The sequence below is a fragment of the Callorhinchus milii genome, unplaced genomic scaffold (genome assembly GCF_018977255.1).
Source record: "Callorhinchus milii isolate IMCB2004 unplaced genomic scaffold, IMCB_Cmil_1.0 Scaffold10, whole genome shotgun sequence".
Classification (NCBI taxonomy): Eukaryota; Metazoa; Chordata; class Chondrichthyes; order Chimaeriformes; family Callorhinchidae; genus Callorhinchus; species Callorhinchus milii.
In genome coordinates, this window is record NW_024704751.1 from 5,564,438 (window position 1) to 5,584,606 (window position 20,169).

Here is a 20,169-nt window from a genome sequence, read left to right on the forward strand (position 1 = left end):
GCAGCGCTCCATAAACAGAATATCCTGACATTTGTACAGTAAGACATTTACTGTACAAATACAATCACCCACATTGTCTGCTCACATGGCAAATAAAGTGCAGCCCTTTCAACACAGAGGTTTCTTTAAGTTTACACCTGGATGTTTTGCAAAACTATCAATTGCACTCAGAATTAACAATATAAAGTGTACGTGATTATGAAGTACAGTACAGTCTAGTCCTCAGGTTGCTGTATTAGGTACTGCAATGGACATGTAAGCAACTGACATGTAAACTTAGAACAAAATAACTCAGCACCACCTGCTAGTTGAACTCAACAAGTTTCCATACTGTGATAGCCCACCCGGTTATACCTCACAAGGAGAAATTTCAACTATGCTAAAGTTGGAAGGTGCTGAAATTGTATTGGCGAGATTTGGTAAGGTTGGTAAGCGTTGGTGAGATGTGAAATTTCAAATTAACCCAATTTCTATTCCCTACACGGGCATCAGTCACTCACTCATTCTGATCCTGTTGTGATTCTCAACGTCACACTTTCCAGCAACTGATTTTATTTTAAATAATTGATTCTCCCTCCCTCCATACCCTCTGCTCCTCTTTTGAATAAACTGACTGATCATGGGGCGTGGTTCTAAACATGCCTGCCGCCTTATGATACAACCTAAGACATGGGTTTTGCATATTTGTATGTGTGCCTGTGTGGGTGGAATTGAATAGCCAAGCTTTGATCTGTCCTCACCTGACATCCGGGGACACTTATATTTTTGAACAAGGTACCAAGATAATAAACAGAAACCCAAGATGGTTTATCTCAACCCCTATTCAGGGACACAGAAACCAAGTATAGTACCTCTACTGCTAACTCAGCTGGGACCAGCCTGTTTGCATTTGAAGCTGCTGTGCAGATCTCCAGTTGCATCTTTGACCGCAAACTTGACGGCCTAACGTCATAGCAAGTTCCCACCCTTTTCAGTTCTGCTTTCTGATGGGAGATACAAACTGTACCCTTTCCAATAAAGGATTGCACAAATTTCACAAATGAAGTCAACAGAGACACTGCTCTTATGGAATTGTTTTTTTTAAAAACAGCCGAAACTCAGAACAAAAGAATAACCAAAAATGTGAGGTTATTTACATGCTCTTAAATTGATAAACTCAATCAGGTTTTTAAAAATAAGGGATTCTGGATATTGCATGGAACAATAGAACATTTACAGTACAGAAAGGGTGTGATAAATGGATACTTTAAGACTAGTTCTAGTAGGCTAAGTCCCAAAAGTCACTCATTTGAAAAACTGCCCCAAAAAAGTCAAATACAGTAGGTCCAACTTTTGTGCAGTGAAGTTTGCTTGCCCAACTCTTTTGAGGACCAACATATAAACAAACATACAACTGTGATAATCATACCTACAATTTCTCATAGAAAAAGGATTGTTTAAAATTTTGATTCCCATCGCACAGCTGCTGCTTAATACAATGGGTAACACTGTACAGCATGACTGGATTCTGATTTGGACAAATGGGCAGCCCTGGACAGATAATTACTCAGGCCAAATGTGCAATAATAATAATAATAATAATCCTTACATTTGATATAGCGCTTTTCACGTCGGGAGGACGTCCCAAAGCGCTTCACAGAACACAATGATTCTATGCAGGACATTCCACTGCATCCATAAAAAACATCCACGTTTGTTTGTTTGGAACTCTAAAAGGAAAGCGTTCAAATTTACAGAGCTTATAGATTGCAGCAGGAAGCGATGACTGAAAGAGATAAGGAATTTCAAAATCTTTAGTTTCTGGAAAACGCCACAAGAAGCAGGAGGGGAGGGTGCAAGGAGTTCTGATTTCAACACAGTGATGATACAGAGAAGTAATGTTGGACATGATGTCCCGGACTTGTTAGTTTGTAAATTTGACAGAAAAATAAATCTTTGAATCATTTTTCTGTACACCGCTGTTTCAAAGTTGCATTTTTTTTCCAAAAAAGTCACATCACACACTAGAATATTTCTTATTCCTGTGCTTGACAACACTTCACAGCTACAAAGCAAAGGTATGATGACATTGCACTGGAATGAAGCTTCAACCCATTTCATTTAGATCGAATCCTTGCAATTTCACCCCCTCTCTGCAAATCTCTGAATCATACATTTCATAGAGTACTGATCATTCACTCACACTTGTCCTGTAGCCATTTTTCACATCTGAATGTACAGAAGGTACAGAAGGCTAGTTATTGTGATTAATTACTGGGCCTCACTGGTCCTGACACTACTCTCGTCAGACATCCACAATACTGCACTTCCCCGCAGAACCACAGGATAGGAATCAGGAATTTGCCCCCTCTGCAGCCCTCTGTTTGATGGGTACAGGCCTGTTCCATGCTCCCCCTCCACAACCTCCCGCTTGTCCCACCATTGGATGTCAGCCTTTCTGGCCCAACCCACTGGAACTCCATCCCGGAGTCCCTTCACCTTGCCCCTTCCCTTGCCTCCTTCAAGGCCCGTATCAAGACCTTCCTCTTTGACCATGCCTTCGATCACCCTCCCACCCCATCCCCACTGAATATTTCTCTCCCCAAAACAAATCTCACAAGCATAAATCCTTAAAACACTTGTGATATCTAAGATATTTGTGCTGGTAAAGAATTCCCACTTGTCACAAATTAAACTCACTCTCAACTCAAATGAACTTCTACGAAGTGTACTAACATATTCTTCAGAATTAAAACTTCTGAGAAGCAGTGCAATTCTAAGTGAGGAGTCCTGATGACCCAATTTGCACAGAAATAAACTCCAAGTAGGTCATAAAAACATTTTTTCTGCACCCTTCTATTCTACCTTATAATTTCACAGTAGAGAGTTCTGAAGAATGCTTTAGGCATGTACCTTAAAAGTTCATCAGGTTTAGCTAATAGCAAATGGAAACTTCTTGCTATTACTTATTCAGGAGTTCAATGCATGGTGATACAGTAATATTAGCAGACAAATTGCAAACAATATGAAATTGCTTTGATAGGAAAAGTACATTTGGTAAGAGAATCTGCTATATAAAAAATAACCCTTCATAGACATAAAAAATCTTCATGAAGGTGAAAGTTTATTCAATGCAAAGATTGAGACACTGTAATTTTTCATATGCAAAAATGTTCTCATCTAAAAAAATACATCTCAATTGAAATAGGTATAACAAAGTAATCTTTCTCAGTACTATATATACTGTATCATAGTACAAAATGCTCTGAGTTAAACCCCAGTTCTGCTGAGATCAGCAAACCCAATGCTTGCCACTCTCAACTGGATAAAGCATCTTGCAAGCCATTTCACTAGCTTGTAACAACAACAAAATTACATTTCATGTCAGGAGGATGTCTTTTTTAAAAAAAGTGCTTTTGAACGTTTTGCAAGAAACTCGACTTTAATAATCCTAATAACAATCCTTGCAATTTGTATGGTATATTTCATATCTGGAGGACAAATCAAAGCGTTCCACAAGATATACTGTCAGGTGCAGTTGCAATTTTGTAGGTGAATGCAGTATCCAATTTGATTGAAGGGTTTGGAACCAACAAAGTGGTTAAGTGATCAACCAATTTTATTTGAAGGATTGTTGTCTTTGGGCGTATGCTGCAGGTTGAATAAGTCCCCAGGGACAGACGTATTGGAGGAAGTTTATGCCTATTCCAGGAACTAAACCTCTTTGGAGGTGGGAAAAAAAATCTCCAAGATGATAACAGCTCTCCTTCAACTGGAATAACAGGACAATCAGACATAAAATAAACTTTGACATTTGTGAGTTGAAAAACAGCTCTTTCAGTACAAGCGACCAGTGTAATTATATGGCACTGTCTTACACTGTCCTAATGATTTATTCCATATGTTGAATTCAATAGAATGTTGTTTTTAATAGAATAGATGACCACACACCAAAAATACTTTTAAATATTAAATATTGCGGGTAAAGATTTGACTACTCTGCAATAAAAAAAAGGTTGAGACTAGTAAAATGCCACTGGAAGTGAAATTTGTGCCAATGTATTCTCATGTTATTGAAAGTCCTTGCCCAATATGTCAATGTATCCCCTTCCCCCCACCCCCACACGCTCCTGAAAGATCTTTTAAGCACACAAACAGAACTACGTGTGGAAACAATCAGAGCAGCAAAAAGAGAAGTTCATACTTCAGAAAATAATTTGACATCTTAACGAAAAAGCATCTAATACATATTGTCAACTACCCTCTTCCTTCTTTCTGAAAGAGCCCTTATTCAAGACATTTCATAAAGCCACTAACCAGATGGCTATGCGTTTTGTTTTGACATAAAAGAAAAGCAACAGTCCTTTATATTGGTGTAAGGAAGTGGTTGGTTACGGGGCAAAAAAAGCTGCATTAGCCCACACCTGCTGCTTGTAAACATCACATTCAGTCATTGTAACTTCAGGCTAAGATATCGATTTATTAACCACCAACGATCTGACTCACTGTACATAAACATTCCCCTCACCTAATCTGTATTCTCACTGAGCTCCAAGTACCCCTTCTAAAAGCAATTCAAATTGAAGATAAAAGGAAACATAATCTAGGAAATGGTGGCAGGAATCTTCTATTGTGGAGTTTACTGTCTGCCAGCCTTAATGAAAACCGTGAGTTATTATTCTGATCAATTTACTGCTCTATTAAAGTTTAGCTAATTAATTGTTAGCTTTCTTTTTACAATGTTAAAGGTCATTGAATCACAGTTAGTTAAACATGGTTGCACTCTACAAGCAACTATTATTAACGGCGCCGTAATCAAGCTTCTAGGCTATAATAACACTCCAGTAAATGAGAATTGTCTGCTTACATAATTGTAGTGTATCCCCCATTCACCTAGCTTAGGAACAGACAATACAAAAACCAGTAGCAGGATGAAAATTTAGGGTTACGAATTTATAGATTGTTACTTTGCTGCAACAGATAGGTTGAGACAATACATATTCACAGAAAGAACTCTATTTTCAAAACAAAATTAGATGTTTGAATTCAACCCAAAGTATAACAAGATAAAGGAACAGAAATGGCTCATTTGAAATACACCTAAAGCAACAACAACAGTAAAATACATTTGTGCAGCACCCCTCACATCAGAAGGACATGTCTCAAGTCAGTCAATTGTAACAAAATGATACTAACGCTCTTTATCCTTCAAATCACATTCCAGTAAAGATTCTTTTGCAAAACACACACTCAAACAAGATGTATGAAAAATAACGTAGCAAAGGAAGATGTGATACATAGTAACTCCCCAAATTTCTTAGTTTCATGCCCAAATCACTTATTTATAAAAACAACATTCCACTTGTAACCAGCAAGGCATTTCAGTCGGATGCATCTTGTTGGTTGGAATCAATCAAAGGAAAATAAGAGTCTCTCCACGACATTGCAGAACCTTTCTGCAAAGTGCAATTTGCCACTTGAATCCCGGGTTTCATCCCTGGTTTGTGCTGAGTTATCGGATCAAAGCAGTGGTGTTGTGGCAGATGTGTACTGTACAACGATTAACCTCAGTGTTGAGCTAAGGTCAAGCAGATTCAAGAAGAAAATCAGTCAGTGTTCCTACTCCCGATCACCAGGTTTATGAATTTGGGTAAAGATGGGATCAAGATCCACTGTGACACCCTCTCCACAGTGAAATACCCTGCTAACATTCACTGCCTAAGCTTGCACAAGGTGAATCTCCACATAGACGAGGTAGGCTGCTGGCATTCTTGTAACTCTACCTCAGCAATGTCAGCACATTCACTGGCTGTTGTACTAGACCATACATAATGGGAAAGCATAGAAATATAGGCTCATGGAAATCACTAAATAATAACCCTAATCTTGAAAGCTCATGAATGAAGCTCGAGTGGTTTATGACAATCATCTGAACCCCAAAAATTAGATTACAGCCTTGAAATTGCTCCTGTGTATTATTACTGCTATTATTTACAACATTTATGATTTCACTTCAGTGGGACATTTATTGAGTTTCTTTTTATCAATGCATTCTTGGAGCATTACCAACTGCAACATTGTTAATGCTGGTTTACCAAGAAATAATCTGCTGTGGGCTCTCAGGAAATTCTAAACTAATATACCCAGGCAGAGCCCGTTAACTAGGAATCAGATTTAGCAGTCAGATGCTCAACGACAAACAAAATCAGTAATTAGACGGGTACCTGAAAAAAACCCACTATAAAAAGCAGTGCCCCCTTTAATCTTTAGTCTAGCCAGTGCCAATTGTACGCACTTACATGGGCACAACCTTGTACGCAAGCAGGGCTCATAAATTTCAAACCTCACGCCAGTCAATACAGGAAGGCATCTAAGTCAGTCTGTTGCCCTTTAGCATATTCATCAAGGCCAGACTGACTATATATAGCAAAGCTATGTCCAGTATGTTATAACTGCACGGCTGAACTCCACACTTACCCCTCTGTCATCAGACAAGAACCTTCTCAGAAGCCAGTGACTTTTGGTGAAAGTCTCCACCATTTCTGTTGGCAAGATCAAGGCTCTCTCTAGTTGAACTTGAATCAAGGAAGCCTCTTTCTACAGTAACCCAGAAACAACTGAGATTTTCCAGTAAAGTGAGGCACACAAGGAGAAGCCGCTCCCAGGTCATTAACTGGCAAACCTTCAAACACTGAATGATGCAAGCAGTGTTCTTACTCTGGAAAACCTGCAGCAGCAGATCTGCATCAGCATCAATAACTTCAGTTTGAATATTTAATGGGCAACTCTCTAGTCTCACTCTACACTAATATAAAGAATGTTTTGTCAAATATACAAGGGATATACTTTTTTTTAAAAAAGAACAACTTTCTCCCCTCTTTTCATAAATGCCCAGACACAAATGTGGTCTAATTGCCTGGGTACATTTGCTAATGGCACTATTTTTCTTTATGAGCTCAATTCCATGGCAAGCAATCTAAGCCAGCAGTCAACTTCCATATATATGTATATAATCCTGAATACACATGTAAAATTACCAACTAAATTACCAAAGTGCTGAATATTTAGTTGTCTTGAACTTTCATCTCTACCCTCAAATAGTTATAATTTCATTTTTCCTTTCCATATTACTGCTGCAAAAAAACAATTTTAACAGCAGATTATTACATCAGCGCTTTAAAATTTGCACATGTCGAAGAGGCTTCAAGCCAGCTATGAAGTGCCCAATGTTTTGAATTTTCCCCTTTGGCATCCTTATACTTTTATATATAACGCAAGAAAAGATTTGATTGTACCCAGGCAAACTAAACTTAAGAGGATCCAAACCCAAATAATAATACTTGCATTTGATATAGCCTTATCACATCGTTGAGACATCTCAAAGCATTTCACAGAATACACTGTAAAGTGAATTGACTGTATATTTTGTGGTTGAAACACGTGTACTTAAGTTTCACCTATTGTTCATCACATAATAATGGTTACTGGCACTCTGAACAATAACACACCTAAAAGGCAGGAGTGCACTTAAGCCTCTCCTGCCTGAGCAAAACAATGAGTCAGTTTAATTCCGACATAAATAAATCTATGGTTTCCTGTCAGGAGTTCTGGAAGACACAAAATAGGAGCAATAATGAACTATGCCAAGTATTTTTCCCCCAAAATTGAAAGACGAGTGAGAATTATCTAAATAAGAAACCGCAAGTTAAACTGCTGCCTTCATGCTCTATCTGGAGATTTATACAATAGGAATTTTATTTACACTTGTGAACAACCACATAACTCTTCGGCAAGTCTCTAGTGCATTGTGGCCAACCTCACGAGAAGAAACAAAACATTAAAGCTCATACCACAAAAGTATGGAGGATTTCACCAAAAACAAATGTTAATAGTTTTAGCTAAAATTTAGTATCAAATCCATATACATGTATGTATATGTAGCCTATGCATGAAGTTACCTTAGACACTTATATTGTTTCCCTCGTAACCTTGCGCATATGGAAATGAGTACATGCACAGTCCCGGAAACTGAGGTACTGAACACCATCTCGAAAGCCAAACTTATATTGGTTAATTTGATTTCTATAAATTAACTCAGGGAGAAAATAGTTTACTACCGAATGACTTTCACCAAAAGGTTTTCTTTTGTGAAAATTGATAAAAATGGGCTGTAATGGTCCTTACATAGATTAGACGAGCAAGGTTAAATTGACTTTCTCATTGGTTATTTGGTGGAAAGAAGGAGGGCAGTTTCAAACCACCAAGTCTGTTTAATCATGCAGTTGCTACACCGTACATTGGCCTTTGTCATTCTTATCAGAACCCAGGATTTCACAGTTTAGCGGCACAAAAGGAACCGTGGTCATCTTTACATTCACTTTACAGTGTGTTCTGTGAAGCGCTTTGGGACGTCCTCCCGACGTGAAAAGCGCTATATCAAATGCAAGGATTATTATTATTATTATTATCTGCAATGTATCCATCGCCTAAAATTTAAAATTAACTTCAAAAACAATAGCCAACTCTAAGCCCTCGGGTAGTTTGAGCACCAACTACCATCTGGTTTATAGTAACCGGCTCCTGCCTTAAGTTTTCAGTTCTCTTGTACCAGGTCCGGCTGAGGATCACAGAATGTTTACTGCAGAGAGCATCATTTGTCCTATTGTATGAGTGCTCCCTACTGGAGCTAATCCCAGTCCTAAGAAGGACAACACGATTTGAAGAACACTATCAATAATGAAATGACTGCAAAATAAAACAGCTGCCTATACCCCCCCCACCCCCCCCCCCCCCCCACCCCCACCACCCAAAAAAAAAACACTGAACAGTTAGTTCCGTAGCGACCATTTGACACAATGCGTTTTTCTCCTCTTGGACGCATGAATGGTATTTGCATCCATAACTTTACAGTGTAAAATTCAATCACTACACACTTGGGAGCAGAGCTGCCACACAACTGTGTTCACTCCACACACCCGATGAAATTGGAAATGCATTCACCAACTGGGTTGTCCATGTAGTCCGCACGGTAAGTGCTCTAAACTAACCAAATAAAGCATTGCACTTTGCCAAAAAACAACTACTGCACAACGCTCAACTGGGAGGTTCAGATGCAACTGACGGGTCAATCGAAAATGCAACGGAAGGTTTGTACTTACAGGAAGTTAATCTCGTTCTGTGAGACAACAGCGTTATCTGAGAAATACGGTGTCATCTTTGTGCCATAACACGAGCACCAGCTCCCTTCTGCCTTTTCCTCACTCAAAATAGCGTCCAGAGTCATTGGGGTGGGAGGGGGTGGGGGTGGGGGTGGAGTGGGGGGGGGGGGGGGGGGGTGGGGGGGGGGGGTGGAGTGGGCGCTCTGATTAATCGCAGTTAAACAGAAATCATAAAAAAGAAACTCCAGAGCTAAATGCAGCGATGAACACGTCCTCTGCTCTCAGCAACACATAGGGTCCTCGTTAACCTAATGTACTGCAGGAGATCACGTTCAGCAGCTCTTCAACAAAGAGACACAATTTGCACCCGGTGTGGGGGGGTGTGGGGGGGGGGAGAGGTGAGGGGGGAAACCAGAAAAGTTTTCTCTGCAACTTAATCTCAGGAGCAGGTACCAGTCTGAGCGATCTCCCCCCCCCCTCCTCCCCCCTTCTCTGAGAAAACTGGAGTCTGTCCTTTACTTGTTAACGTCTTGAACCAGAAGGGGAGACGGTATGAACCGAAGCCGTTTGCAGAAGAGGGCAGAATCGAGAGTGAGCTCTGCTGTTGGGATGCAGTCACAGCCGGAGCTCTCGGTGTGGTGTCGCTGGTTCCGGCTCAGTCGCTGGTGTAGCTTTGCTGTGCGTGTGTCTCACGAGGAGAAGAAGCATTCGGGGGGGGGGAGAGGGGGGGGGAAAAAATCCCTGCCTCACAGTGAAGCGTTGGCCGGAGGAAACACAGATCCTTTTCCCATTTCGTCTACATATGCCTTCCCCACCACCACCACTCTCTCTCTCTCTCTCTGTGTGGTGTGTGGATTCAGTCCCACGTTTGACCAGAACCACTCCTCCGATCGGTTTTCCTCGTCAGCTGTTTCGCAACCTGCAGCAGGAGAGCTTCCTCACAGAGCCAGAGCCAGAGCCGCCCTGTGGGGGGGTGTGGGTGTGGGTGGGGGTGTGTGGGTGTGTGTGTGGGGGGGATTCACACACACACCGCACTTGTTCAACGACAGCCCTTTCTTTTAGCAAAGTTTCAGTTTGCAGCCGGATTCGTACTCTCAACACCAACATTTCATGGCAACATTAGATTGTCAAGATTTGTTTTCCTTGTGCTGGTATCCCCCCCCCCCCCACCCCACGTAACCAGTGGCTAAAAAAAACTGGTCCTGTAGCTCAGTGATTAGAGCACTCGCTTTACAAGTGAGAGACCCGAGTTCAATTCGAGGCAGGTCTGGGGAAACCTCGGGCAAGTTTCCTTACTCCACCCCTCCAAAACCCAAAACAATAATAAATTGGTCATTTTCAATCCACGACTGTTTGTGGGACATTGCTGTGCGCAATTGGCTGCCGGGTTCGCCCACAAATATACAGTCAATTCACTTTACAGTGTGTTCTGTGAAGCGCTTTGGGACGTCCTCCCGACGTGAAAAGCACTATATCAAATGCAAGGATTATTATTATTATTCAAATCTGGATAGTGGTGGAATTTATTATAAATCTCTCAAATTGGCAGTTCTGTCCACCTGCAAAGCACACAGTCACAGTAAATCTTTATAGGATCTTTACACTATGTACAGTGCAACTTTAAAACAAATGCCTCAGGATAACACAGTGGAGGTTTTTGGAACTAAATTTGATGATGGGTGGCACTTAACCTCTGAATGACATTGATCTGAACTAGCTGCAGTTTAATACAGACAAAAATAAGCCTGTAGGAAAAATAAACAAGAGTAAACTTTGAACCTTCAGTCAACAGTCAGAAAAAAAATACTATGGCAACTTTTGAATGTGAGTGTAGGAAGAGATTGTTAAGAGCTGAAGCAGCTGTTGATGTACTGGTTATAGTCACCCCTCATTAACAGGAGTGTATGACTGCTTTACAAATACACATTTCCCATAAAATTGGGAGGCCAGAACTGAACAATGGAATTGCATAGAGCAGTATAGAAACAGGCCATTCAGCCTAACAAGTCGGTGCTGGTGTTTATACACCACACCTTGAACCACCACCTTGTCCTAAAGCTCTCTATTCCCATCTTCATTAATTTTTTGAAAATCTTCGAAACTTATCTTTGTGCAACAACTTCCTCAATAACTAATTTCAAAAACATTGACACACACAGATCAGGAAGGTCCCAGGCTCTCATCCTTGCTGTGTAAGCTGATCTCAACAAGGTTGGTAACAGTAATAACTACCCTCAGTGTTCTCAGGCGGTGGGTGGGTGGGGGAGCAGAGCAAACATTCCTATGTGGACATTATGTGAGAACAGTATCTGCTGCGGTGACCTTGCAGTCTTGCCAACACTCAGTCTCGACTCGCACAAGAAGAATGCCCATTTTCGTGAGCTGTTGCTCAAGGAATCATAGCAATTGTGGTAAAGCATCTAGGAGAATGACCCGTTTCATCTGGATGAAACAAATAATATTTTAATATACAAAAGTTGTTCAATATCTTCATTTCCAATAAGCAGGATCTACCAAAGAGTTCCACATTGTTAAACAAACATTTTTGTAGTAATATAATCTATAGAGAGCACTGTTCTTTCTGTTCATTTTGTGAAACGGAATGCCTTTCCACTTTTGGTAGGATTAAATTGATATTTAGATAACTATTTCCAGTGGGACCCTCATAAAGTTATTAATCACAGTTATGCAATGCAACTTTTGACAAGTGTATGTACAGTACACAGCCAGAGGAGGAGGACTGCACATTGACTTGAGGACAATTCTTGATGGGGCGGGGGGGAGGAGAAAAGGCATAAAACTGACATGGAAACTCTCCCACTAAGAAGTCGAAAGGACTCTGTACAATGTCAGTATACCTCAATACATATTCAGATTAAGAGAACAAAAGTCAGGAAGTTCTGTAAGAGTGTAATGTAAATGGAGTACTTAATTATGGTTCTGTGGTAGGTCACATACCAAACTGAAATGATCTGTGGTTGTGGATTATCAACCTCCATATACAATTGATGGACCTTTCATTGTTGGAACTGATCTCATTCGAGGGGATTGGATGTGCAATGAGTTAGCAGTTCCTAAACTGGGGACTGTGGACCCCGGGGGTCAAATTTGTTTCTGGGGGGCCGTGAAGCCAGGAGGCACACCGTAAGTGCAAAGATTAAGGAAGTCTAGCTGGACTATGGAAACCTATGCAGCCTGAGGAGCATATGAGAAAGATGTGTTCCCATGGTTCCGGTGCAAGGCATTTCAGGGCAGCTTTTTATGGAGGCTGTGAGGGAGGCCTCGCTGCCCACAGCCTGAGTGGGGGGTCCTCAGTCAGGACACATAATGTCCTGGTGGGGTTTGGGAACCCATGAGTTAGCATACTGGTGTTTTATATTTGGGACCTGGGAATATACTGGGTTAGAATACAACCTGAATAAATCGGACAGAGACCTCAGTCTGAGGCAGAAATATTAACTTAAAATAGGTCAGCCGCATCCGCTCCTCATTGTAGAATCAAATGGGCACAAATCCCAAGCATAAAGATACCTAGTTTATGGTCTCACTCAAGAGATACCAGAGGATTCTTAGATGAGTAGCATCCATGTGTGTCTCTTCTAAGATTTAGTTGAAGGCATATATTGTAAAAGGAATGTCTTCACGCTACATCTCACTTATTGCTTATGAGACTTGGAAGTACAGTAAAACTATACCTTTTATCTTTAACGTCACTTTAGCACTGAGTCATTTATATGGCAATAACAGAGAACAAAACAAAATCTATGTCAATCAATTATTAGGTGAGCTCAACTCGTTTATAAGATTTAGATCTGATTCAGACGCAGTAACCAAATCGTACCTTTGATTAAAATCTATGCAACTGGTTATGAGCACAAACAGGTCACCTCCACTAAATATTTCCAAACAATAGCTGTTTGGTTGCAACGCATGTGCCAGATGTTACATCAATATGTACGCATTCCCATTTGGAAAGGAAGGGATAATAAAGGGGCATCGTGTCAGAAAGAGGAAATATGTTGGATGGCCTTAGGCTATTTGAGAAGGAGCCCACTGCCAATTTCTTCTAGCAAGCAGTGTCCATGTGTGTTCAAACTGACTTTGCCATAAGGCACAACATGCACGTGCCAATTGAGAACCAACAGCACAGAATAGATTTAAGAATGAAACCAATAACCGTCTAAGCAAGGTACAAGCGGCTATAAAAGCTGCAGGCTCAGTCTGAAGTCTTTCAATGAAGCAGCACAAGCATTTGGGTATGGTTATGAAAATGCATTGAGAGAAAAATCTGTGCTTTAATGATTCGTTTTTTTAAAAACTATGTTATTCGAATTTGTTATTATTATTTTCCCTTTTATGGTTTTAACAGCAAATGTAATTGAACAGAACTATGTACAGTAAACAATATAAAACCTCATTTTGGAGGTTAGCCAAACTGGTTTTAGTTCAGATGAACAGGAGGTTCCAGATAGGGTACAATTAAAAAACTTTCATCAGCTCTCTCAACTTATAAGATTCTTAGCAGTGATTTTATTTTTACCCACATGGGTCACTTCAGATGCATTGTTACCATATTTGGAATCAAAGAGCTCCCAAGTTACTTACAGGTTTAAAAATCACATGAAAGGTCATGTGTCATTTGATTATGTGCAAATGAGCAAGTTGATCACAAATATAATAATAATATCTCATACTCATTTAGCACATCTCTGTGTGATGTCGGCTAGCTTTCATGAACCTTTGGACTATTCAACAAAGGCTGCTGAAGTCTTATTCTAAGTGGAACCAGAAAGAGCTAGAACAGGTAGGGAGGGATCTACGTGGGCTGGAAATATTGGAGAGGTTTGTTTCCTGTTGCTGAGTGCAGTGATTCACAACCATAGGGCACGTCACAGATAACAAATCAAAATATCACTCGATAATTGCATGTTTTTGCTGCAAGGAACTGAGTCATAGCTCTCGCTCCGAACAGGTGATTCTTCTCTTCTCAGTCATTAAACTAAACACTTTTCAGAGCTTAACAAATGCTGCCCCCAACTGTTGACATCTGTATTGGAGCAGAGGAAACCAAACCTCAGAAATAATATGGGATATTCCATCCGTCGATTGACTGATCATACAGTACAAATCTAACATGAAATTATTCCCTTGTCATTTTTTTCTCAGACAACAGATTTCCTATTTCATTTGCAGACTGCCAACCACGTAAGGAGTAGTTAATGATATAGTGTCTGCATAACATTTGGGCTGAGGCCTTTCATTAAAGACAGTTGCAGTTTGAAAAGCCGATTTTTGATGGTAAGAATGAATGAAATGTCAAGGAGATTAATCATTTTGGAATTGGGATGCATTGCTCTTATCTCCAAAATCGATTGCTGATAAACATTTAATGTTGGCACCAAGGACTGATTGCAAGCATGTCACAACTGCTTTCCCAATGCATCTGAAACATTCTCTCCTTGAAAAATTGGAACATGTTAAAATCCTAAGTTTGTGGTTTTGGGAAGGGGAGGATCTGGCTGGGAAATTAAGTGATTTTGAGTCTCAAGAGGCAGCTGCTACTGCTTTATTTTTCTACGTTGTCCTCTAACTTTGTCCCTGTTGTCTGTTTTATGCCGCATTAACCTTGCAGCATTGCTGTCAGCAGCAATCTTCCCTTCAGCAGCAGTCCTTGAAAGTAAAAGAGGCCGTTCGACTGACTCCATGGCTGTGAAGGCAGGATTGCTTACAGAGCATGAGGTAAAATAGTGCTTCACCATTTCAGCCAGCAAATGGTTTGTGTTGCAGCAATGATTTACCTAATAGAGGGCTTCCCAGTTTTAACGTGCTGGTTTGGATCCATAAACTCAGACCCTCCGTTATAAGTAGGCGGCTAATCAATGGCTGGCTTCCAGGTTGTCAGATTGCCGCTATGTTGTGGCAGAACGTGACATCAGCGGCAATCTGACAACTTAACGCAAGAAACTTTGCAAATGTGACTGAACTAACTAAACAACATGTACTTATAAAGTGCCCAGTCATGCAGGGTTAGCGTCTCAGAGAGTTCCTGTAACTAAGCTCCTGTATACACAGTTGTGTGGTTCTGCAAAATTTGCCCACAGTGCAAACTGAGAATTTCACAGACTGGCTCATTTCAGGGAATTACTAAACGAATTCTAATTGAAGCAGCAATATTGTTAATACAGGCAATATCAAAATTGTGTTGCAAATGTTCTACATTACTTTTGCATCCATGGGACTGCAACAATGGGACAATTAGCAATATAATAATAATTCTTGCATTTGATATAGCACCTTATCACATTTTCGAGACGTCCCAAAGCGCTTCACAGAATATACTGTAAACTGAATTGACTGCATATATTGTGGGTGAAATACAGTAGCCAATTGTGCACAGCAGGTCCTACAAACAGTCGTGGATTGAGTGACCAAATTAGTATTATTTTTATTTTTTTGACGGATTATTGCCCCTGGAAAAGCAATTCGCCAATCAACTAACAACCAGGTTCCTATTTACTCCTCGGTGAACAGAGAGAGGCGTTTGGACGAAGGAAACTTGCCCAACATTTCTTCCTGCCTGAGAATCAAACTCCAGGTCCTCTCGCTTGCGAGGCGAGTGCTTTAACCACTAACCTACAGGATTCCACATGATAAGATGATACAGTAACATCACTGGAGAACCCATTATTTCTGCTGGTATAAACTGGCTCGAATTAAATATTGAGAACATTTAAATTCCAAATACGACCTCAAACGCAAGATCAAAGTCAACCTTAAATTTTCATATTTTGTGAATATGCTATTCCAGGAAATGACTACTTCAGAGCATTTCCTAATACAGAGGTAACACCCCTTTAAATACTACAATAAACGTTACTGAGTTGGCTATTAACCTGGTAGTTGAGATGCTTGCCAGATTTATATTTGGAGCCGAAGGGCTATTTAACAAATCAGCAGAGCTAATGATATAAGAAGTTTAGTCATTTCCACCAAGGTGGGGCACTCAAAGAAAGAATCTCTCATCTCTGGGAAATGTAATGCAAGCACTTTTAATCAGACAGATGCCATCAGACCCGCCTGCTGAACTCCGAGGCTCAGTCTGTATCCAGGTAAGAGGCAAAAACATTTTTAATAAGTGCTGCTTTTTAAAAAAAATTGTTTCATTGTCACAGACCAGGAGCAAAGTCTTCTGCCTGCATTCACAAGAACAACCTGTAGCATAGGGGTCTTATAGACTTCCATAGAGATGGACTAAGATATAATCGTAGAATTCCAGCTAATCTGCAGTATTACTTTAGCAAGGATCATACTGTGGCTTGGATTGAAGTCAAGGGATCACTACATGGAACCTGTGTTCAGTAGGCTGTAGCCACATTTAACCTACAGAAAAATGAATGACTATTCCGATACAAATACACAGCTTTTATCGTCTGCCAGGTCATTCATAATAGACATTCTTTGTTCAGAAAGTCCTCTGAACACTGGAATACTGCTTAAATATACTTGAGATTTTTAAAAAAGAAAAGCTTATCAAATAGCAAACTGTTACTAATAGTCCTTCAGATATGAGTTTCTACTGTAACAAGTTTAACACTATTATTCTTAGACTGAAGCCAGTTAATTAACTGATAGAACTGGAATGAACCAAGGTAGCTGGTGTTTGGAGAGAATTCATTTGTAATGCAATCTTACTTCATTCCCTGCTTTTGTTTTCTTAGAGAGAGCCTGAATTAAACATGTTTAAATATACAAAATAAGTAGTTTGTCAAATACTGTACCGTAAAACAGATAGATTTCCATCAGATGCAATCCATTTACAGTCATACTACGATACTACAGTACTTACACTTTGTGCAACTCTGCACAAATCTCTGAATTGCAACACAAACCAAACCACAACACAATTCTACTGTTGCGTGTATTGCAGTCAATGAGAAAAGATGCAGTGCTCAAATAATCTGATGACTGGATTCCAACAAAATATTCCAAATTATTTCTCCCCAAAAAAATCAAGTCTGGAAACCAAGCAACACTCAGAACTCTTGTGGAACAATGTTGACAGTGCATTTTCAAGACAGAAACCACAATCACCCAGCTGTCAATTTACTATTCCCCGTTCCAATGTGCATAATCCATATTAAAGTCCTTCCTCCAATGACTTACGTTTTCCAGACCTTTTTGTATCCTATCAATCTCTCTCAATTGGCCATATAGCCTAAAGCTGCCATCAGATTTTATTATTCCTAGAATCACATCTTTTATGAATAACCAACTGAATGCCAAGCCCAGTAATCATTGTACTCAGAAATCTTTCCTCACTCATTGCTCTATTGCCAAGCCGGTTTTCAATCCAGTTAAATTTGAATACAATGAGCCTCAGACTCCTTTTTGTTGCCTTTTCTGAAATGAGTTCAGAAAACATTTGAAAGCTTCTTGGGATTGGCATGAAATTTACAGATAACTCATCTTTGTATCTCATCAAGTGCTGACAAACAATGTGATCGGGTGAGCAGACCATCCGAAACACAAAACTGTGCGGGATCAAAGCCATTTATAAACTATCTGAATTAAAATCCTGTTTGTCCTACACAATATGCAGCACATTATCTGTAAAGCAATTGAGATACATAAAATTTGTTATACATTCCTGAAGGACCTTCACTGAAAACCACAAATCTTGATCCCCCACCATCCACACACATATTCCACTCATTGGCCTTTCTGTCAAGTGCCTTCTGTGGCTAAGAGAGCGGACACCAGTCTGGGAACAAGCTTACTGCAATAGGCGACTCTCATACTGAACCAGTTTGGAAAGGACAGACTCTCTAGCTTGCCTCCCCTCAGTGCCTTCCTGAACAATCCGACTCAGATCAGAAATCAGAGGGGATCAAACGTGTATCCTCGCTCTATGACATTCACTGCTTCATGCCAATTGACTGATTAAGTAAAGCAGTTTAATCATTTCCTTGTAACTTCTAAAAATACTTCTGTCAAACAGAAAATGCCCTGCTAATAAAGTAGTGCATCAGTCATGAGTCATTATAATTGCTTAAAAATGCAGTGGAAACACTTACCTACGAGGCTGGGATCTGCGTTCTTCATCAGTACTATCTGCCTCCTGCAGGATTTAAAAACAATAGGCAGAAATTGAGTTTGTGTTGTAATAGCTTTTCCTACTATTTTGAAGTAGTTTGGAACAGAGCAGAGTCTGATCCATCTCTGAAAGTGCTATACTGCATAACATCAACCATATCTTACCAGCTTCACTTTGACTTCATGAAACATTAGGCAAGTTTCCTTACTCCACACACATGCCTCTGTTTACCTAGCAGTAAGTAGGAACCTGGTTATTAGCTGTTGGTGGATCGCTTTTCATGGGTAATAATTCCTTAAAAAAAATTAATTTGATCATTCAATCCACGACTGTTTGTGGGACACTGCTGTGTGCAATTGGCTGCCCACAAAATATACAGTCAATTCACTTTACAGTATATTCTGTGAAGTACTTTGAGATGTCTTGAAGATGTGCTAAGGTGCTATAACAAGTGCAAGGATTATTATTATTATGAACAACTGTTTTTAGTTTTAAGTAATTTGCAGAAGTTAAAAGCTTCCAATTCAACCCAGCCATGGACTGTGTGTATACTTGAGTACCACTAGAGAGCAGCATTAGAAGGGGAAATTTACCTTCCTTCAATTCAATGGAAAAATACAGTGTATGGATATTGTGAATTGAAAAATTTTCCAATCATGTCACTTCGATGTGGCACTTAGAAATAAAGGAATTACTTCCCAAACCAATATTTAGATTGCTTCAATTAGCGACTGAACAATGGCAAGTTAAGGGCTACTCCGTGCAAAGAGTTTTTGCTTAAACAGCATATTTGGCTCTCTTTACCAACATGCAATCATCACCATGTGTGGTCACCATGTGTAGGCACGAGATAGACTCTTAGAACAAATAGAATCTTTAAGTAGTTGGATATTTTTTGTCGCAAGAAAGAAATGCATAGCTCTGTCAGTAACTGCTTTTAACCTAGAAAGTCATGGATGAACAGGTGTTTGTAAATGAAAGGATAAGATTTAACTTATTTCAGAATCTTTAGGAGCCAGAATGTTACACATTAAAATCAGCTTACGTAGCCAACACTATTATTCAATACTGGAATGTAATTTAAACTATTGTGTACCAGATGTCTTAATAAGAAATTTGCAGTTATTGAACTGCTAAAACATCAAATGTGGTGATGTTTTTGAAATTTGATAAGTACCCATTTCTTATGAAGAAATCTTGGAAACGAGACCCAAATATATTGCTCATTCCATAGATGACCAAAATGCAACAAATGTTTGAAAAGTTTACTTATAATCTTTTAGTATTAGCATGTTTATCATTACAGCCATGCAAGTGCACTCTACAAAATACAATCCTCTGGGCGCATTTTATTCTGTAGAAAGATGTATAATTTCCTCAATGTAATGTGTGTAATCCAAAGATAAAGGAATTAAAAGCTCCATAGTCACTTCCAAGTCATTTGAGCTTCTTACTCTAGGTGATAGGAGGTAGAAAATAATAATCATCCTTTCATTTGATAAAGCGCTGTGTAAATTGTATATTAGCCCATTTAGAGCAAAGCAAGATTTATTTTACTGCAAGTGGGATCCTCGCTTATTGGAGCTGAGGTAACAAGTTGGTGACATTCATTCCATTTGTGTTAGACAAGTCAGGAGTGTTGTTCACAGCTGGAGTTCCAACTCACAACTGCAGCAGCTCTGTAAAGTGCAGGACTTCTTCTGCACTGCTATAACTCGATGATTTTTAATTTAAAAAAAGCCTTTAAACAGCTGCCAAGAATTCTAGCACTGAAACTCTTCAAAGTACCAAGTATAATCCTCCTGTTTGGGAAATCTCCAGCAAGCAATATTAGATTTGAGGGGAAATAAAAGTTCCATTCCAAACTGTCTTGCTTGTGCAAATAAATTCCATTCCATTACACAAAGTCAAGCCAGTATTAATATGTCCCTTGGTTTG

The 20,169-nt window shown here is 39.7% G+C and overlaps 1 protein-coding gene across 2 annotated transcripts in view; it reads right to left on the reverse strand.

Moving 5' to 3' along the window:
- Positions 1-20,169, reverse strand: part of ssh2a (slingshot protein phosphatase 2a) — a 67,046-nt gene that overhangs the window by 32,741 nt on the left and 14,136 nt on the right. Inside the window, exon 2 of one of the 2 annotated variants that reach the window (XM_042338466.1) lies at positions 18,212-18,255. In XM_042338466.1, coding sequence (XP_042194400.1) covers positions 18,212-18,255 — 44 coding nt within the window. Of the gene's footprint in view, positions 1-9,137; positions 9,266-18,211; positions 18,256-20,169 lie in introns of those variants that run through there. The other variant, XM_007900772.2, reaches the window with a different exon arrangement.